The following is a 20,912-nucleotide window of genomic DNA, read 5'->3' on the forward strand; positions in this document are numbered from 1 at the left end:
CAGAAGCTCATGAGGTCCAGGGTGTCTACCAACCGGGGAAACCGGGAATTCTCAGGGATGTTGAGAAGTCTGGAAAAACTCAGGGAAAACTCAGGGAATTTGTACCTCTATCAGGGAAAAATGAGCTGTAATTTTATGGAAAGGGTCGAAAGTCACGGTAATGCTGGCTGTAGTAACAGACAGGAATCGTAATGAATTGTCTTTGACGCCCTGTCGTCGGCTGGAGGAGTTGCAAATGTACAGTCAACGACCGACTTTCCGGATGCCCAATAATTTGGACGGCTTCGTGGCACCACCACGTTTTCCGTTGAGTCAATGTATCAGAACATCTGAAATTTCGGACACAAAAACCCTTCTCTGTCCAATTTTCCTAATGTTTTGCCGTGACCGCAGGTCCGAAATGGCATTAATCAAAGCCACCACCGCTGCCGTTTTGATAACTTTGCCATCTTGAACCGGCGCTCTCGCACGCAGATCCGCTGGCAGCCGTAGCCAACCACTGAGGCAACGCTAGACCTAGCTGCTTCAACGTTCGCTATTAAGCTTCTTGCCGTTGGGTGCCGTGTTTTTCATTGAAAGAATTCGCTGCTGTCAGCAATGGCACCGACTCCGCCTTTGTAGTTCTCGCGATTGGCTTAGAACCTTGGAAAGCACGGTACGTTGCATAATGGCCTGTTCCCGAAAGTCAGCTTTGCCTCTGTAGGATCAGCTTCGGAAAGTCAGTTTTGCCTCGTATCAAGGAAGGATGCAAAGGTTGTGGCGTCGTTTTCCACCTGCGTCAAGTTGTTTTTTCATCCACTTTCCATTAATTTACCTTTTGTTTATTTCATTTATTAAGCACAAGTAATTTCCCTTATGTTGTCCTTGGTGTTAGCGTTTGCTGGCTTCTTATGATATGACTAATAAAAATCGGGCCCCTCGGTTAACCCCCTTTCTACTCATTTATAATCCGACATTGTGAGCTACGGTTATTGCTTGAAAATCTTCCTAGGGCAGGCTGAAAACAGTTGTTTTCGACGTGTGTTCAACGCATTCACTGTCCCTTAAGCTCCACCAAGACAGATGCTGCCACTAAAGGGGTCGCTGTTATGGCCACCATTGGGATGAGGTGTGTTTTTGCTAACTGACCAAGCTTTAATTATTCAGTGAAGGCCAATTTTAGGATCGAAATAATGAAAGTTTGGGGCCATAGAAATTCATGCGTGCCAGCCAGGACTTCCAGCTGGAATTAATAAAAAAAAATCATATTAACTGGAGCCAAATTAATGGAAGTCTAATGCAATTATTATGGTGATTCTTTCAAGTGCGCACTTATTATTTGAATACCTCTAGCAAATTTGCTTAAATTTGCTCACTGACAGGATGCCAGCTTGTATAGTTGTTTTGGGCACAAAAGTAAATACCAATTTAACTAAATGCTCCATTAACACTAATGTATTGGCTGGGAGTACAATTCCAGTTTACCTATTTGATTGCATCTCATTTTCACAGGCTAGGTCCCGAGCTTCGCATTTGGAAAGCAATACAGCAGCACCGGGAAGGTTTGTCCTGAGGATAGACCGATCTAGGAAGCATGGATGCTGCGTGAAAGCTTCTGGCAAAGCACCCCAGTGCTGGTGATGGGCCGACAATGCCAGCATAGCCAGCCAGTGCTAGGAGCCAGAATGCGGCAGATACGTCCACGGGGAGCGATGGGTGTTGCGATAGCGGGGCTGCGTGTTGCAGCAGCTGCCTTCCAACAAGCAAGCTGAGTTACGGTGGTGGTTACAGCCTGTAGCCGTGGTATGGAAGTTTCTAGTGAGAGACCTGGCACTAGTGATGCAAGAACTGCAGGTATGGATGTTCATTCAGTGTGGGAATGATGAGCATGTAGATTTCTCTTCTAAGCTGCGCAGGTTTCACGCGTCCTTGTGGCTTCTTGCGCCAGCTTTCCTGAAATCGCGTTGCCATTACCTGATAGATTGCACCCGTACAATTTATGTATGAACTCGCGTAAGCCTAACATTTTTTTCCCAAAGAGTATGGATGGTTCTTTCGTAGGTCAGGTTTATGGCTATCTTCTGACACAGCGTACAGCACCGCCATTGCTGTGAGGCATTGTCCTTGAAATTTAGCATTTGCAAAACTTGGTGGCCTAGAAAGGATGCAAGGGTTTGTATACCTGCAGCACCATGTTCTGATATGACAAAGACACGAGCATCATTCAAAAATTGTGCTCGTATCGGCGCTGGTGCAGTCATGTTTAAGCAAGTGATGAAGGCAAGTCGAGTCAGTCCACGTCAGTTGACTTTCTTGAGGCCACTCCCGGGCATGCTCATCATCATCATCAGCCTGGTTACGCCGGGCATGCTCATAAATGTAGTCAATTCAGAGAGTTGGGCCATTCATAGGAAAGCTGAATTGTTCCTTGCTTTCCTTACAAAAACACACATGCTCAAGCATGCCCATGAGAATGGGGTTGGGCAGACCGCATAGTCAAAAGCTTGTTATTGCTTTGAAGAAGACCTTTCGTGTTACTTCTTTCTATTGTTCTTTTATAAGCAAATTAATATGAAGCACTGGAATACTGTGGCGGATGTACAGTGCCTTGTTAAACTGGAAGTGATCAAAATTGCTTCCGGCTCTCTTCCAGTTGGCTGTCTAGCATAGTTGCAGTGCTGGCAACTACTATGTTCATTACCGAAGCCTAGTCCAGGGTGTGAAGGACACAATGGCAAGTCCTCGCAAAATTCAAGGGCTGCAAACGTGCTTCAAATGTTAGAATGAATAATCTGAGGGCATTGCCATCATTTGAGCAAAGGTGTTTGTCATACCTCATTTCTTTGGGCAGTGAGGCATCGCAGGAATGCCAACTTACTGTCCTGTGAAGTGCAACATTCAGCCAAGTTCTGCTCGCATTTTATAAATGCGGTCACCCTGGTCTTGTTCCTGGAGTTGCACTATCCCAAGAAGGAAGGTTGCTCATTCAGATTTGTCAACAGGGGTAATGCATTATACGTGTGTAGCATTCATGAGGCACTACGTTGCACGGAGTCTCATACGTTGGGCCAGTAGCTGAATGATGCGTTAGCCTTGGGCATCACACAAAAGTTCAAACTGAAAGCTCATGAACAGTGTGGCATTCCGCTTTCACCGCATCTCATATTTAGTGATTGCTTGAATGCAAACATAGTACATGTAAAAAAACGGCTTTCTTTTCTGAGCATGTATTTCTCTCTTTTTTTTTTTCGTGCACTCTGTTTTTTGTTGTGCATCTCAAAGTGAATGAGCTCCAAGTTCTTAATAGAAAACTGTCATACCAGCGACCTGGCTTTCATAATTTTCATAATCCGTTCTTGAAGCACTAGCTGGTGTCCATATCATAAGAAGCCAACAAACACTGACACCAAGGAGAACACAGGGGAAATTATTTGTGCTTAATAAATTAAATAAAAAGATGATAAATTAATGAAAATTAAAGTGGATGGAAAAACTTGCCGCAGGTGGGGAACGATCCCACAACCTTCACATTTCGCTTGCGATGCTCTACCGATTAAGCTACTGCGGCGCCATTTCTCCATCCACTTTCTTGGGTATTTGTTTCCTAGTAGAACCCTGGGAGTGTTAGCCAGCGCCACCACTCACAGACATTGGCGGTGGATGTGGAACATCCTTTCTGCCACAGGCATCACGAGAATGTGATCATTTTGGGTGAAGGCAACTCATCAATGCGCCCACACATGCTACCTTAAGGTGAAGGTTGTGGGATCGGTGAAGGTGGGATCGTTCCCCGCCTGCGGCAAGTTGTTTTTTCATCCACTTTCATTTTCATTAATTTATTATTTCTTTATTTCATTTATAAAGCACAGATAATTTCCCCTATGTTCTCCTTGGTGTCAGTGTTTGTCGGCTTCTTACGGTATGACTAATAAAAATTGGGCCCCTTGGTTAACCCCCCCTTTCTTCTTTGTTTATTACATAACGAGGGCCTTGAATCTGGCAACATTGATGCCTTCAGGTAGCATGTGTGGGTTTATTGACGAGTTGCCTTCACCCAAAAAGATCATGTTCTCATGACGCCTGTGGCAGAAAGGATGTTCCACTTCTGCTGCCAAGGTTTGTGAGCGGTGGCACTGGCTAACACTCCCAGGGTTCTACTAGGACACATAAATACCCAAGAAAGTGGATGGGGAAATGGCGCCGTAGTATCTCAGTTGGTAGAGCATTGCACACGTAATGCGAAGGTTGTGGGATCGTTCCTCACCTGCGGAAAGTTATTTATTCATCCACTTTCATTTCCAATAATTTATCGTTTCTTTATATAATTTATTAAGCACAAGTAATTTCCCCTGTGTCCTCCTTGGTGTCAGTGTTTGTTGGCTTCTCATGATATAACTGATAAAAATTAGGCCTCTCGGTTAACGTTCTTTCAGCTGGTGTCCAGTGATGCTTAAGGTGACGTGCTGACTGGCCACTTGCAGCATCCAAGCTTTAAGACCTACAATTTAGTGGTCATGGCTGCTATGTGGCTCCTAATAGAATATATATGTATATATATACATATATATTTTGTCTTTTCTAAATGGTCAGCTTTCTTTTTTTCCTGGCCTAATCTGTCTCCGAGCATACTGTGGTTCTCAAGCTCATGGCCACCAGAGGACCTTCTAACCAGACACGAGTGACCTGAGGACACCTTTGAGAGCAATTCGTAAAGTAAAGCCATGCGTAGAAAACGAGTCGACATTGTGCAGACGCATAAACACTAAAACAGTGTTGCATTTAAAGCTTCCAGGTTGATGTTGTTCACAGTCAGTGAAAAATGGTGTTGCTTGAGAGAAAATGGCTGTTGATGGTAGGCTTTTTTAAAGACATTTGAAGCCAGAAGTTTAGCCCAACATCAGCTAACAAGGCATGTGACATGGGACAAGAAAGTAGGCAACATGTTTCTGATTGATTCTGATTTGATTCTGATTCTGATTGATTCTGATTTTAGAAAAGTTGAGGATTGGGTAAATGCTATCTTTTGTTTTAGATGTGTTAGAATCTTTGCAAGGAATGCAGCTTCACAGTGATAGAGATGATGCTTTTCAATTACACATCTTGAAAAGATGGTAGCGGCAACTTCTGCAGACCTCTGTGAACTACTTTAAGAACCTCGGGAGCAGGACGATGTGGTGAATCCACCATGTGTACGGTAAAACGACACAGAGACAGAATGCAGCAGAAGTGACAGAACAACAGGCTGATGTTCTTGTCGTGTCTCATGTTTACACTATCTTACACATATGTTTATGCCCAAGCTGCCCTTAATAAATACAATTTAAAAGATAAATTCAGGTTCCAGTTCTGGGAGCTCATTATGGGAGCTCATTATGGGAGCTCATTATCGGAGCTCATTCCGAAATATGTTTTCATTCTTTGCACCACTTGTCATTGACTTGAGTCCCCCATTTGTCATTAGAATCAGTCACTCGGCACAACGGATGATAAGAGAAAGCAAATGAAACAGAAAAAAAAATAAGATGGATTGTTGGAAAAGGCAACTTGTGGCCACACAGTAGCTGCACGCACTGTTTTCTGGCACAAATTTGTGACAAGCAGTGTTGTGGATCTTTCACAGCCTTTAGAGGTCAACTGCAACAAAATTTTGAAACTAGTTTCAGTTTGCGTAGAAATAAACTAGCTTCCGTGCAAAATTTTACATTTGAAATACTAGTGGTTGCCTCTTCGAAAGCTTGCAAAAATAGATGATGTTATACCAGATCTCTCTCGCCCCCAAATACTAAACAGCGCCATTACCGCTCGCCAGAAATGACGGAATCCAGAATGTTGAAAACCATCCTGGCACCGGGACATGACGTCCGAGATGAGTCGCCGCTCGTGGCCTGCTGATGGAGTATGAATCACAGCCACTAACTACCAGATTCTCTATCTTCCAGTTAGGTGCTATTTAATGGTTGTTAATTTAAAAAACAAGTTATCTTTTAATGAGTGTTCACCTGTCATTGTCTCGCCATACCAAGCTATGACTTTTCAGCTCCACAAAGACTGCTCTGTTACCATAACTTCCATCATTCTTTCCTCATCAGAGAGTCTAAGTCTTGGAGCTCTTAAGCAGGCCTTGTCATAGCCACATTCTTGTTTTGCATTTAACATAAAATGGTTCTTTTTTTTTTTTGCATTGGAATTATACACTGCTGTTTGCATTAACATGAGTGTGGCAGTTTTGTTGATTCCACTGGAATAAAAGAATGGGTACCTCATTTTTGAGGCCTGAGGCTTTAAGGTGCATTATTGGCAATATTGCCATTGTCTTCTCACAGAGATGCATATTACATTCGCCCACTCTTCATGTGCTTGCTCAGAAGCACCCTACATTGCTCAAGGAAACATGTGCGCTGACGCTTGCTGTGTAGATGTTTGGTTGCACTTGTAAATGTGCTTCTCATTTTCCTATACACATGCGTGACGGCTGCAGGAAATGAATATTAGACGTAGTGCTATGATCACTGCCAACTTTCTGAAGAAATCTTGCAATGCCTAGTTGATTACCATGTGTTGCTTGTAATCTTCACCCAAATATGAAAGCAGAAGTGTGTCCCCCTAAGTTTGGCATGTGAAAGAGTGGTACATCCTTGGTATCTGCGACCGAGCACCGAGTTATGTCCTAAGGTGCATGCTTTCTAATTCCAACTCGTCGACACGTAAGTAACGGTGGACGTTTGAAATTCTCTTTACCTGCTTGCTCGCGTGTTGGAAGGCAGCTTGCTCTTGCTCATCGCCCTAAGCTTTTTTGTTGGATCAATGGCTTGTGGGTGTAATTTTGGTTTGCTGCTTTAACAAACCAGGCTAAAGAGTGTGCCGCAGGACTTGCATCACAATGTGAATGGTGTGCAGAGTGGCACATGGTGCCATGTTCTCAGTGTCATATAACTGCACGAGTTACGTCCGTGGCTGCACTAGTGTCTATACTGTGAGAAGGCCTAGTGCAGCTTCAATGTATAAGTGCTTAATATCAAAGAGCAATGCAATTGTTTCTTCATTTGCAGTGTAATATAGTGAGTGAAACTTGTTTTCCCATGCACAAGTGTGTGAATCATTAGCCTCGCATAAAACGTTGTGTGCGATGAATGGGGCAACCAGAAATACTGCAGAATAGTGCACTATGGAAGGTGGCATCATTTTTTACGTTTGCTGCAAGATGCTACTACCTGTTCTCCTGGCTCATGACATCAGCATCTCGCATAACATGAAGTACAGTGCACGTCACCCTTTTGTAGAGCATGTGAACAGCAGCTGCCAGGGTGCTCCGCAGCCAGGCTGCAATCTCTAATGGTAGTGGCTGGGCCCGAGGTTATTTGCGTCGGCAATTGCATGCCCAGACACTTCTTATCTCGAGCCCAGTAGCTACTGTTAGATGTTGCTGGCTGCGTCTGTGCCCCAGCAGCCGCCGTTACCGCGTTATACACAAAAATGACGTGCACTGTACAGTCTACTCCTCTTGAGACGACAGAGATCGAAAAAACCACGTAGAAACGACGTAAATCTGTTCCTCATGTCAGAAGTTTGGCTTAAGGCAAGGGCACTCATGACGTGCTGAACAGATTTCTCTGAGCTGCTCATTATACTGGGTAATTCAGTTTAACAGGGTCTGTTTTAAAGAGGGTTCACCTTAGTGTTCAAGACAGGGTCATTTTATGTGGCATTCTCATTTGCCACTGCTTGGTAACGAAACTACTCTATTAGATGTGGCCTTTGTTATTCCTGTCGTACGTGTGCTTTCTTCTTGGGCTCCTTGAAATTTGTCGCTTCTGTGGTACGAGCCAGCACGTTTTCTGTGTGGAAACGTATACAAACTCAAAAGCTATAGTGCTGTTGAAAAGCGCAGGTTTTGCTAATGTTCAGATTAAAGACATTGCCACAGGAACAGGCAAAGTGCTTGAACTTAGTGGTCTTTTCTTCTCATCATGACAACTTATTGCTCACTGTTTAAAATGTTACTGTGTGCGTTCAGAATACAAGGCAAGTGAAACCTGTTATGGCCACGGGTTATCTGTTGACCTGAGTGAGGCATAATGAAGAATGACCTTACAGCAAGTTCATTGCAAGCCATTTGTATTGAAGGAGAGTTGTTCCTTTGGTGGTAAACTTAGTGCATTAGAGTTGCATATTTGGTGAAGCAAAAGCTCTTTTGTTTGGTCAGTGTTCATCAGTAACTGCAGAGGAGGTGAGGCTGTTTGAAATCATTGTAGTATTATTTCAGCAAGGAAATGCCAGTATGGTGGCTTTTTCTATAGCATTTCTGAACGATAATTTATGTGCCACAGTTAGAAAGCATTCGAAACTCCATGCCCTTTTGCTGCTGTGCATCTGAACTGGAAGTCTATGGTTACATTCTTTTATTCAACATTGGTTATGGGTTTAAAGTGAGGCTGGAAATGTGACCGTAACTAAGTTTGTCGAACTAATGACTTGATAGCTTGACGGTGTACTGCATTATTGTGCTGCTGAGGTTGCACAGACAGGAACACAGACACATGAAAACAAAATGGACATGGACCTTGGACAAACTTTGTGTCCACTTCATGTTTAAAGTCCATGTCCATTTCATGTCTGTGTCCCTGTGTGTGTGCCAACTTAGCAGCACAACCAAACACTGTACAGTTATGCCATATCAACTAGACCTGGAGGAAGCACTTCTGGATTTTGATTGCACATGTCATGCAGTGAGGACTCTTAAGTAGGTATAGACAGTATCACATATTGCACCCACATCTTGTACTACTCATTTCTGAACATGGCATTACTTAACTGGCTCATAACTGGACATTTCTCTCAAAATTGCCACTGCAGTGGCAAATCATTGTTTTTCATTCCTGCTCCTGTGTTTTTTTTTTAATTTCTTTCGGTACGGAGGTGTACCATGTTGCTAATACCATATTTATTTGATTATAAGGCAAAGGGTGCAGTTGGGGGACCCAAAGAGAAGGAAACTTTAGTGTAAACACTAATATATAAGGTTATATAGAGGAGCTGACGGATTATTCAGACTCAGCTGACATTGTCCGAAAAACTGAATTATTAACGCAGCCAAAACGCGAAACGGCGATCATTATGAAATCGGGGTGGAAGGGAGCTTCAACACACGGCGTGCGGGTTATCTGCGAATTTCTCCTTATAATGTGGCTTTACGGCAGCACACTCTGCGATGCCGTGAAGCCACACCTTGAGGCGAAATTAGTACTTCCGTGAGGCTACACTTATAGGCAAAATTAAATATATAATCTGCACTCCGCTTATACTGTTCCTCGTATATAAAGCAAGGGTGACTTCATGGCTAAGGATTCTTGGAAAAAAAAAAAATACCTCGCCTCATATTCGAATAAGTGGGGTAAATATATTTCAAGATGGTAGAAATTTACTCTCTTAATTGCGTCAAGAAAGCATTCAGGGAGTAGAAATTTACTCTCTTAATTGCGTCAAGAAAGCATTCAGGGAGGCCTTCAGAAAAAGTATGTCTCAGGGGTGATAAAAATTGTTTTCCATTTTTGAGCCAAAATTTACTTTAACAAATAAATGTTTTGCCCACTGATGAAAGCACCTTTCTGATGTTGTATACTCAGATAATACCACTGCAATAATGGCTTTCGATTGGTCTGTCAAGGAAGATAAAAGGTGCAGTTGATGCTGTTTGTGCCCCTGTACACGCAGTGTTTTATTTTTAACACACGCTCAGCATGCAGCCAGCACGAAAAACATTTTACCACTGTCATATTTGTGCATAAACCTTTGTCAAATGAAGCTGCAACCTCTTTGTGAAGCATTGTTGAAGGACAAATTGTTCTGTGAGGTTGCCGTTATAGCTACTTTACTATAGAAGGCATTGCTTCCAGAGTTGAGTGTCTGGTATTCTGGTACAATTTGTTCTTTTAGTGCCTTTTTCTGGCCAGTTTGACCGTCCTTGCTGAAACGGTAATCTTCTTTTGTGGAATATCCTAACATACAATCGGCTTGCGCTAAGTCAAGCGTTTAGGGACAACAGGTTTTTTTTCTACCAACTGTCCTAATTCAAATAAAATATGCTATTTATGTATTATTGTACTAGGAGATAAACCTACAAACCTGCAAGAGTTCGTATATGGCCATTTCTCGGTGCCGTGGTGCTGGAGGAGAGAGGACTGTGTGCCATGCAGAGGCAGGATATTCACACTGCAAATACACAGCTGATTCGCTAGCACTTGCCGAAATGCACAACTGCTTGAGCATAAAGCGTGAACACACTCGCACTTTTTGTGCCTTACAAATACACATCTTGACCAGCGGTTTCTTTTTCTATGTTGCTCTTGTATGGAGCAGGTTGAAAGTTTCCATTTACCAAAAGCCTCGTTAAAAATTTAGTGGTTTCAAACTGCATTGAACACACTGTCATTGAACCCCAAAAATACAGAGAGGTATGTGAAACCTGTAGCAGCTTCAAATCAAGGACAGCGAACTGCTGCCAGTATCGCACAGCTCATTTTATTTCATTAATTTCTTACGACTGCCTCGTGCACTGTGAAACAGTGCGGTGAGAGCTGTACCACACTTCTGTGCATTCAGCGACAAAGGTGAATCGGCTTCCGTAAATATAGCGAAGTATTTGTGAGGCACAAAAGGTTGTGTATTATACAGAAAGCAGACATGATAGGAACCCCAGGTGCATCAAAGACTGTCGTTTGCTGAAAAAATAGAGATGTGTTCATGTTTAGCTGCCATGTTTTTTAATATCTTGGTTCTAATTCTTATAAGTAAACCTATAGTAAAAGTACAGCCACTCCCAGTTTCTGTGGCAAGCAAGTGCGCAGTCTTTGTCCCAGCTCTATTTGTTCCTTTCAGTCTTGTTCTCATTCTTGTTGAACGAAATTTGGCATGAATATATTTGCATCTGACAGCACCATGCCAGGTTTTTCTTCAAAGTTGGTCAAAGTGAAGTACAAAAAGAAACACACACACACAAAAAAAAAGCTTATGAACTCGAGCTGCTTGTTACTGTTAAGTGTCTCGGGCATCACACATCAAAAATGTGTTCTTTTCTTGATTACTTCACTTGTGTGCTAACAATTTCCCTGTGGTAGTGAACACACATATGTTTACGTGCATGCACATTTTTGTGCATAAAAGAAGTGTACATAGTAGGGAGAGTCATTTGTAGAGTCATCTGTGTCATTTTCTTTCGTTGTAATTAACTACTACTACTATTGTTCTCAAGAGGCTGCTACAAACTTTTGTTATAGAACCAATTATTTTGTGCAAGCTAGTTATGTAGCCAGTCATATTTTTTTTTCCTTTTGTATGCATTTTGTGCTGTTGTGTTATTGCATGTTGTCATTATGCTTGTTACATGTGTGAAAAAGAAAAAAACTATGTACATACATAATTTTGCATGTTCTCTTTGTGGAGCAGGGCTTTTTGGAACAGATCTGGGCATGCTAGGCTCACAAAAGGGCATCCGTGTTTGTGTGCCTGTCATAGCAGTGAAAAAGAAAATTGCATAGGGATGAACTGGAGAACATGGTGCAACATCAACATGTAGAACGGTAAAGCAGCTTGGACTGGTAGAAAGATTCTAGGTAAGAGCCAGTACCTAAGGCAGAAAAGTAAAATGGATATCAATGCCATGTTCAGGGAGCGTGCAGTTTTGAAAGTAGCCATTGGTTAAGTAAGTGCACATACAACTCTTGTGTGCGCTCTACAGATGACTCCTAAAATAGGTGGGAAGCAACGTGCACTAAATTTTCCGCACTTACATTGTAAACTGCGTGTTGCGTCATGTCATTAGGTCACCTGCGACATTTTCTGCCTGAAGTTCGTCATTTGTCACACGGTGCTCGCAAGGTGTAATGTAACCAAATCTTTCATACTATGTAGCAGAGGTTTGAGAATGACTTGACGCATGGCACTAAGTCCATCAAAAATCAATCTTTTTTACAATGAAGTTCAAAGATTTTGCAGGTACCAAAAATACATTTAATGTAAATGGGATTTTGCTGAAGATTGATAGATAGTACGTACTGAAGTACATATCACAGTCAATGAAATCTGTTGTTATTTGCCCTGTGTAATTTAACAATGTTTGCAATTAGCCAGCTGTGTCTTTTTACATTTCGTGAGGTTACTTGCATAGAAGACGTGCACTCATCTTCCCAGTGCACCCTTGTGCGCGAGAGAAGACAGCACACATCCTCCTCGCCCCCCTCTCAGTGCGCTCGAGAAGATGCCGTGCATCACTCCACCATCCTCCTCAGTTCGCCCTCGCATGCTTTCTATCGCACCTACAGCGTACGGTGCATATTAATGCAGTCTGCAGTCTTAATGCATTTGGGACTTTATACAGGACCTCACGGCAATGGCACAAGTTTGCCTGGAGGGTCCATACAATTCCTATCGCAGTGAGACCAGCGCATCTCTAGGGCTCTCAGAAACGCCACAATAGGTTGTTTCATAAAGATAGTACTGTGCAAATGGGCATCTGAAGATACACTGCCATGACAGGTGCACAGATTTCTTCAGAGTGCTATAGTTGATAAGTCCAGCCATCTGTTTTTGTGGGAGTGTGTTTTTTAATGTTTTGACACTGCAGCCTTTTGCTCAGAACAACTCCAATAGAATTGTTGCTTCGGTGCGTTGTGACAGTCATTGTTGGTTTTGCACAGATTTGTTGACTCTGTGCAATATTGTTAAGTAGTAGTGTTGTTAGCCGACTGGAATGTTTTTCAGTCGTTATTGTAGGCGATTGGGGGTACCCTGTATTGCCAAGGCATATTTCTTGGCATTGTTGAATTCGTTGTGTGCTTTTGATCATTTTCGGCCTCTGTGTGATCTTTGTTTGCTGATCTCTGTCGTAAGGCACACCTGAAAAGAAAAAAAAACAACATACACAGGTGTGTTAGATAGAGAATATTGGGAAAATGCACGCTTGTTCAATTTTCTCGCATGCTAGCATATATTATAGTTGATCATGTGTTCACAAGTCCCATTCTCCTTCATAAGTTCATTTTATGGCAAAACTGTGCAAAAATATATTATTGTCGGAAATGCAACAGAAAGGTGAAATTCCTTCAGCATAGGTATCTTTAAAAGCATTGAGGAACATTTTGCAATGAATATCATCAGAGTGACATACCTGTTCATTACAGTGCCGATGTGTAAGCTCTGTTGCATTAGGAGTATTTGGAATGCTGTTCCCACTTGTGGAATACTGTAGCTGATTTTCATATGTGAAAGGGCTCCTCAAAAAGAACAGCAATAAAGGATGATAGTGTTCACAGCGTTCATATACCATCTTTATAGTTGTGGCTGCCTTATGCCTAGCCACAACGATGTCGATCCAGCTATGTTTACTACTTGATCATCACTTAAAGGGGCCCTGCAACATCGTCTTTGGGTCATCATATTTGGTCTAGGTCTATTCTCAACATTTCAAAGAACAGAGAAAAGGGAATTAAGAAAATTGACCCACACAAACCCATGTTATCGGTCAGAGAAAATTTAAGACACAAGCAAAATGAGTTCCCTCCACTAGAATTTTCCCGGCTTTAAGGTGCACACTTCACTATCCTATGATGTCATATGCTGCTACCCAATAGCAGCAGGGCTTTAGCAGAAGTCAGCGCACCGTGGTCGCCAAGCCTGCTCAGCCTGTTGAGGGCGATTTCATTACCTCTGCAATTGGGCGGCGCGCACTCTGATTTTGAAAGCCATGGCGTCACTTTTCTGGTTACAACAGCTTCTGCGAGGCGGCCATTGGTGCGCCGAAGTGCCAAGCATAGGCAGTGGTACAAGGCAGATAGAGAAGATTAAAGAGATGCATACAAGAATGCTAGAAGAAAAAGCATGGATAGCATACTCGAGTAACTCGAGCAGGCTAGGTGACGATTTGTCCCCCCCCCCCCCTTGTTTCAAAGGAGATGCCAATAAATTATCATCACCATGCTCAGCATGGGATGCATCGTTCCCGTGGTTGGAAAACCTTGCCCGTGGCTCTGTGATATTTAAAATGGTCGTAAAACGCAATGACATCACTTTCTTTCGCAGTACACGCCAATATTGTGTGAACATACATTGCACATTACATTTTTAAAGAGCTATTGACACAAAAGTATAAATTCAAAATAACTAGTCGATTGCATTGCTGGAGACTCGGAGGTATCAGCTGTAAAGTATCATAAGAAAATGCAGCTTAGAGCATGTTCTAATTTAATTTTAAGCTTTGTGCAAACTACGAATCGGACAGTTGGTGTAGTCATCAGCATATGTCCTATTTGTGAACAATGTGACATCACGAGTTTCGGCGATTGATTTTGAAGATGTGAGACGTCATTTTCTTGTCTCCCCGCTCAAAAGACTTTGCAGCACTGTTTGCATTGGATCTCTTGCACTGACCGCACACGAAACCTACTTAATGCATACGAGAAGCGTACGTACAGACTTCTTACCATTTACGGATTACCAGGTTACCGGTGCCGTAGCTGGCAGTAGCAAATCTCACACTAAAATGTCAGAGGGAATTATAATAAAAGTATGTGGTACTTTAACGATTATGTAGTGACCAATGCTTCACACTGGCAGTTAGGCAGAATACGTAAGTTGCAGCATTACTTTTGCTTGCTCTCTAGTCGTCAGGCACTGTGTCACTAGATGTCGCTACCGTTGTTGTTACTGTCGTACTCTTAACCTGTTAAAGAAATTAAGTTCTACGGTTTTATGTGCCAAAACCACCATCCTATTATGAGGCACGCCATAGCGGGGGACTCTCGAATAATTTTGACCACCTGGGGTTCCTTAACATGCTCCCATTGCATGGTACATGGGTGTACTTGCATTTCGCCCCCATCGAATTGCGCATGCCACGGCCGGTATTTCATTACGTAACCTAGTGCTTAGCAGGGCAACGCCAAAGTCACTAAGCAACCATGGTGGCTACTGTTGCTGTTACTCAGTAAACCTGAAATGTTAAGTTTGCGGACATGCTAAAACGTAGCTAAACCTCTGCAGTGCCGGGATCGTACTGCATTGTGTATTTCTGTCCAACGCAGCGTTATGACAGTGCCCCCAGCAATATACAGGTTTCCCACCAAACTGACAAAACAGAAGCGTAGATTGATGGCATGGTAGATGGTGAACTAGCGTGCGTCACAGGTTTGTGCCATCGCATAATCATGGCTGTTTACAAGCACGCCTCCTGCGTCACAGGGCATGTAGGGCTCTTCGAAATGAAAATCGTAACCATCACGTCGTGGCCACAATCGTGCGCGTTCAAAAAAGCCAACGTTCTGTTTCGCTTCGCGCGATTGTCCCAAGTCGTGCCGATATCGCGGCCTAGGCCGATCTAGACCAATCGCGTGAGGTAAAACCGCACGTCGGCTTTATGAACATGTGCAAGATAGCAGCAGGGATAGTGGTGAGAGACGAGCATATAACAAAACAATTGTCGCGCGCTGGAGCAAATAAGTTTGTTTAGTATGATTACTGGGTCGTAGCTACTGGTTAAGCGCAGAAAACTGAGCCCAGATAATTTTGTTTTAGCACTCCTTAAACAGCCATTTTAGCGGCACACTCTTTTCTCATGTCCGGTGTATAAAGTACACAAAATCGCTGCATTGAGGTGATGCCATCGGTGCAGCTCATCAAGCTTTCCCTGGCGATTTGGAAAACATGATTTGAGGGTGCTAAAATATGCACGCAAAGGAGAAACGCACACGGAGTGCCATGTGTGTCTGTGTGATTGCCATGTGTTTCTCCTTCCATGTTGCTAATCCCTTGCGTGTGTGTTTTACTGCCTTGAAATTATGTTTTTATCAATCACACTAGACCAACTTGCCCAATGTGAAGTTTTGTTTCCCTGGCGCTTTGCAGGGCCCTTTAAAGGGTTCCTGCATCACTTCTTAAGGTAATAATTTTAGCTCGTTACCTTTTGTTATAACATGAAACTAAGAGCAAAATGAATGATAAGACACCCAAACCTAAGGTATCCCTCATAGAAACCTCAAAATACAATCAAAATGAAAGTTACCTTTGACTTGAATGTTCCCAGCTCTGGAGGCCACTTTTCACTCTTCCGTGACGTAAACTGTGGTGCCCTACAGCAGCATGACATTGATATTATGTATCGGAAGTCAGCACGCCTTAGTTGCTAAGCCTGCAGAGTTTGTTGATGCCGTGACCATGGCCTCCGCGATCTGATGGCGCATAGCCATAGCCATGGCGGCTATGGCTATTATAGCCTTGAGAAAAATGTGCTCTCTCTCTCACATGTGTGTGTGAAGAGAAAGAGAGGAGGTTGAAAAGCTCACCTGACCTATGTGTTATCTTTATTTATTTCTTCGCTCCTATATTACCCAATTGGGCACACTGCTTTTATTCCCTTTCAGGATTAGCGGAGTTGCGTTTACGTAAATTATTTAACCCCAATTTAAAGCCTGAAGCATGCAGAACTGTGTGAAGGTTGTTAGGCACATTACCACTGTTAGCTTTTGCGAACGACTCGGTTTAGGTTGTGTAAGGGACCGACGACAAAAGGCAACTATCAATTATCACTCAATTACTGTGAGTTGACATGAAAAATTCACCGACGATTACGATACTCCCTAACGCGAAATATGAGCACAGCTCTATACATGTTTTCATTTCACTATACAATTGGCTGGTGCGGACAATCTGCCTCATGCAGCATGTTGCAAGTGGAGCGAATAGTGGTGCAGCTGCCTCGCTGATTGGAAGATCACGAGAGGCAGCGCGTTGGTAACACGAGGACATGATTCACAGCAGCCGCTGCAGACAGCCCTCCACTCATGCAGCGCTTTGTTTCCCAGACAACGCACAACATGCCACGGATGTCCAAAAGGTATCCCGACATCCCACGTCCTATGAAAGATGTCTCGCGGGCATCTGTGGGACGTAGGATTCAGTGAAGTCCCAACAATGAACAATTTCGGACGTTATCTAGATGTGTTGGCAGTGTTGGTCGGCAGCACGCTTAAAATGCGCATGAAACGGCCCAATACGCTGCGCATTTCGTTGTTTTATTGCGATGGCAATTATATGGACAGTCCAGGCGCATCTTATGGCGCAGCTCTTAATGGCCCGTTCCTGCAGCGAGTGGTGGCGGCGCAGCATAACCAAGTGAACGAGCACAACAGCACAAGATGAAAGAGCGAGTGCGGAGCGACAAATGAAAACTCGAACCACGAATGGTGCAGACCATTGAGAGTGGCCCATTTAGTGACACGCACATGGGAAACTGATTTCATGTGGACCCGCCCGACCGCTTGTTTCGTACTATTGTGTGCTCGCGTCAGCTCTCACTCACGCTTGTTTGGTTTGCTTGGTTTGGTCTCATTCATGCTTGTTTTGGTTGTCATGGTTTGTGATTGTCTTGTAATCTGATTGTATGCACAACTCGAATTGTGTAGTACTTTCTGGAAGCCAAGCGGCATCAGTGATTACACTGGAACCTTCGACGAGTCATGTATAAAAGCTGACGCGCTTGATGCGCAGACAGATTTTTGACGATTGCCGACTGTGCTACATGTCTCTGTCAAATTCTTTGCCTCATTAGAGAGTTTTAGAATAGGGGTTCCAAACGTATTGAGTTGCCCCAGAGAAATAGCATCGGAGTCACTACGCATGCGCAAGACGCAAACTGCGTTTCAGTTTTACTTTGGGCACGCTATTTCACTGATTTAACCGGAGCCCTAAAAGCTGCTCCAAAAGCTTTGCATTAACAAACATGGCGGCACCCATCAAAGAGATAATTCGTGGTGAGAGCTCGATTCGTGGTGACGTGTAAAGTTCATAAGCGAGAAGTGACTGCAGGTATCACTTTCAACTAACGTGTGATGATTGATTCATTAGATGCCACTGATCCCAAATTCGGTTGTCGATTTCATGGCTCTTAGGCCTATGGCTTAACTTTGCTGGTGAAGACACATAAGGTTGTACTCAAAACTAAGCGCAATAAATTGCTTGCTGGTAATAGAATAACCTCTAAATTTTAAAAAAATGTGAGAACATGAAAGTCAAAATTGCTCGTGTCATAAAATGGCATTTTATTTTAATATTTATAAGCTTTTCTTTGACGCCGTAGGGGCACTGCAAATGCAAGACTCTATCTGCAAATGCAAAGCACTATTCAAAAACTCTTCACTCCTACGTGCTCCAGCATTAACACCTGCAAAGCTGTTTGGGGTCCCTTTCACAAGATCTGCAATACATCGTGAAACGAAAACACGTATAGAACTGCTCTCAAATTTCGCATTAGGGAGTATCGTAATCATCGGCGAATTTTTTGCCGCCGCCGTGATGTTCCGTATAAAGTCCAGGGGGATAACACCGTCACAGCGCGTTGTGTGCTGTATGTGCGAGTGAAAGCACGCGAGGGAAGCCGACGATCGCGGCTCAATCTGGAGCGTGCGAAGGAATAAAGCGAAGCGGAGAGTCTTCCGTCGCGCGAAAGGCCGTGGGGGGGGATATTTACAGTGACTCTAGGGTGCCTCGATGCGCGCGCCCTCTGCACGGCGGCGGAGGGTAGCGCGCGCATCGAGGCACCCTTAAACCCCCTTAAACTTCGTAAAGTAGTGCCACGCTTTGAAGAATGCCGCCGCCTCCTTGAACGCTCTGGCTGAAGCCGATGCCGCGTCGCTATTGGCCTAATGGCATCACATGGCCACTTGCGCCGGCTTCGTTTGTTTATAGTCACGCTTCAGTGCCATTTTTGCTCGAGAAGCGACGCTTGTTGGCGCCTTTCCTTCCATTCCTATTCTGTGTTGTTTTGATTTCGTGAATGCCTTGAAGGATGTTTTGTGGCAAGTGTGACGTCGCTTCGCCTCATTTTCTGTGACCATGACCTGCTGCGCGTTCGGATGCCAATGTAGATTTAGCAAAGGCAAGAATCAGTTCGCGATACCGTCTGGTAAGCGTGACGAGTTACGAAGAAGCACATGGCTTCACCGAATCGGGAGGGAGAACTTCCGACCAACTTCCTCCGCGCGACTCTGCGAGGTAAGTTGTGAGTCTCTCAGAGTATAGTGTGTGCCAGGCTAGCGTATTGTGCTGCGGGCAATAACGTAGTAGATATTGCAGTTCACTGTGCATGTTGTCATTTGTACGCACGCTTTAACACGAATTTTACGCAACGTCTGCTTTGTTTATATACGCACTACGTGGTCGTGTTGGTTGTATTTGGTGCGCTTAATCGTTTTGTACACCAACCGGCTTGAGTTCGCGGGCACACGAGGTTGCGTGCGATAACATGATTATGAAAATTTTAAGATTCAGCGCAGTCCTTTTGACAAAATCTCAGTCTTGATCATGAAAGCGCCTTAGGAGAGCAACTCTCAGCCTTTTGTGGTTACTTACTAGCCTCATTTGTTCGTGTTCCTCGTTGGCGGTCGCCAGGTGGATTTGCGTACAGAGGCACCGATGAAAAGCGTGCTTGCTCTCCCGAAACCGTGTTACGCGGGGCGTTCGTCGCCGAGCGACAGCATCATAGGTAATTGAGACGTATGTGCTAATTCGCGTGAGCTTTAAAGTGTGCGAAGCTTAAGATGCGGTGGTGGAGCACTCGCAAAGAAAACGTGCGGTCGCCCGCCCGTTCCCTGGCTGGTTTAGTCATCGTTCGTGCTTAGTCGTTTAGTCGTTCGTTTAGTCGTTTGCTCGTTCGTTTAGTTCGCGCGCTCGTATAGTCGTTCGCTTGCTCGTTCATTCCACTATTAGTTTCTACAGTCACTATGCCTAATTGAGACGCGCTTGCTGTAGGACTCTTAGGCTGGTGCGTTTATTTACGCATTGAGACAATAAATGGTGCACACGGACTTGGGACTGCAAAGGCAAATCTGTAATGCATCTATGCTGAAAATAAACTGTTCACTTGCAACTCGAATGCCGTTTCATATCATTTTGACCTATAGATAAAACACCATGACTTCACTATATAAAGTAATGTCTCGCAAATGTTACTTCGGAGAGAGCGCAACCGTCCTCAATGCATGCACCTCAGTGCAACTCGGTTCGCGACAAGTACGTAGCCCACAGTGGTCTTGTTTGAGATTAAGTCAAGCATTGTTATCGCGCTCCCACTTGGCGCACGAATGCTAAAAACATTTTCTTGTGTTTGCAGAGTCCCGACTCGATGATCGGCCGCGGTATTTCTGTCGACGTTGAGACACGAGAAACATAATAGCACCAGCGCCCACCTCTGAGCCTTTGCGCGCACTTAGATTGGCAAGCACGCACGTTGGTGGCACTGTAGCTTCAGACACCTTCAGAGCAGTGGTCTCCGTCAGCCTTTGTACGTCATAGCTGATACGCGCCGCGAATTCACATGGCAAGGGTGGCGCGGATTCTTTAGGCTGAGGGCTTGCTGGAAGTCAAGATGTTGTCATTCGATCGTAAACGTGTTATTTACAACCATTCGCAACAAGATCCTGCGACACGCCCTTGACAAATGTTGCGTACCTAATTGTAGGGCACCCGCCGTGGTTGCTCAGTGGCTATGGTGTTGGGCTGCTGAGCACGAGGTCGCGGGATCGAATCCCGGCCATGGCGGCCGCATTTCGATGGGGGCGAAATGCGAAAACACCCGTGTGCTTAGATTTAGGTGCACGTTAAAGAACCCCAGGTGGTCGAAATTTCCGGAGTCCTCCACTACAGCGTGCCTCATAATCAGAAAGTGGTTTTGGCACGTAAAACCCATAATTTAATTTTTAAATTTTTAATTGTAGGGCACGCGATACATTCGCAGTCGTCAACGCACATCGTTATCACTCCTTCAGGTACTTTTTAAAGGAAATCGTTATCAACAAATGAAACAAAAGCTGCCGTTACTGAATTTGTACAACCATCCGACTAGAAATTCTATGCTGTACACAAAGTTACGTGGAGCTGGAAAGCCAACG

The 20,912-nt window shown here is 44.0% G+C and overlaps 1 protein-coding gene across 13 annotated transcripts in view; it reads left to right on the forward strand.

Moving 5' to 3' along the window:
- Ask1 (apoptotic signal-regulating kinase 1) overlaps window positions 1-13,290 on the forward strand; it is a 123,393-nt gene extending 110,103 nt beyond the window's left edge. For all 13 annotated transcript variants that reach the window (XM_075695525.1, XM_075695524.1, XM_075695520.1 and 10 more), the window contains one exon: window positions 1,492-13,290. In XM_075695525.1, the coding sequence (XP_075551640.1) occupies window positions 1,492-1,552 (61 nt within the window). In that variant the 3' untranslated portion in view covers window positions 1,553-13,290. The remainder of the gene's footprint in view (window positions 1-1,491) is intronic.
- Window positions 13,291-20,912: the final 7,622 nt, after the last annotated feature.

Source organism: Dermacentor variabilis, chromosome 6, assembly GCF_050947875.1.
Source record: "Dermacentor variabilis isolate Ectoservices chromosome 6, ASM5094787v1, whole genome shotgun sequence".
NCBI lineage: Eukaryota > Metazoa > Arthropoda > Arachnida > Ixodida > Ixodidae > Dermacentor > Dermacentor variabilis.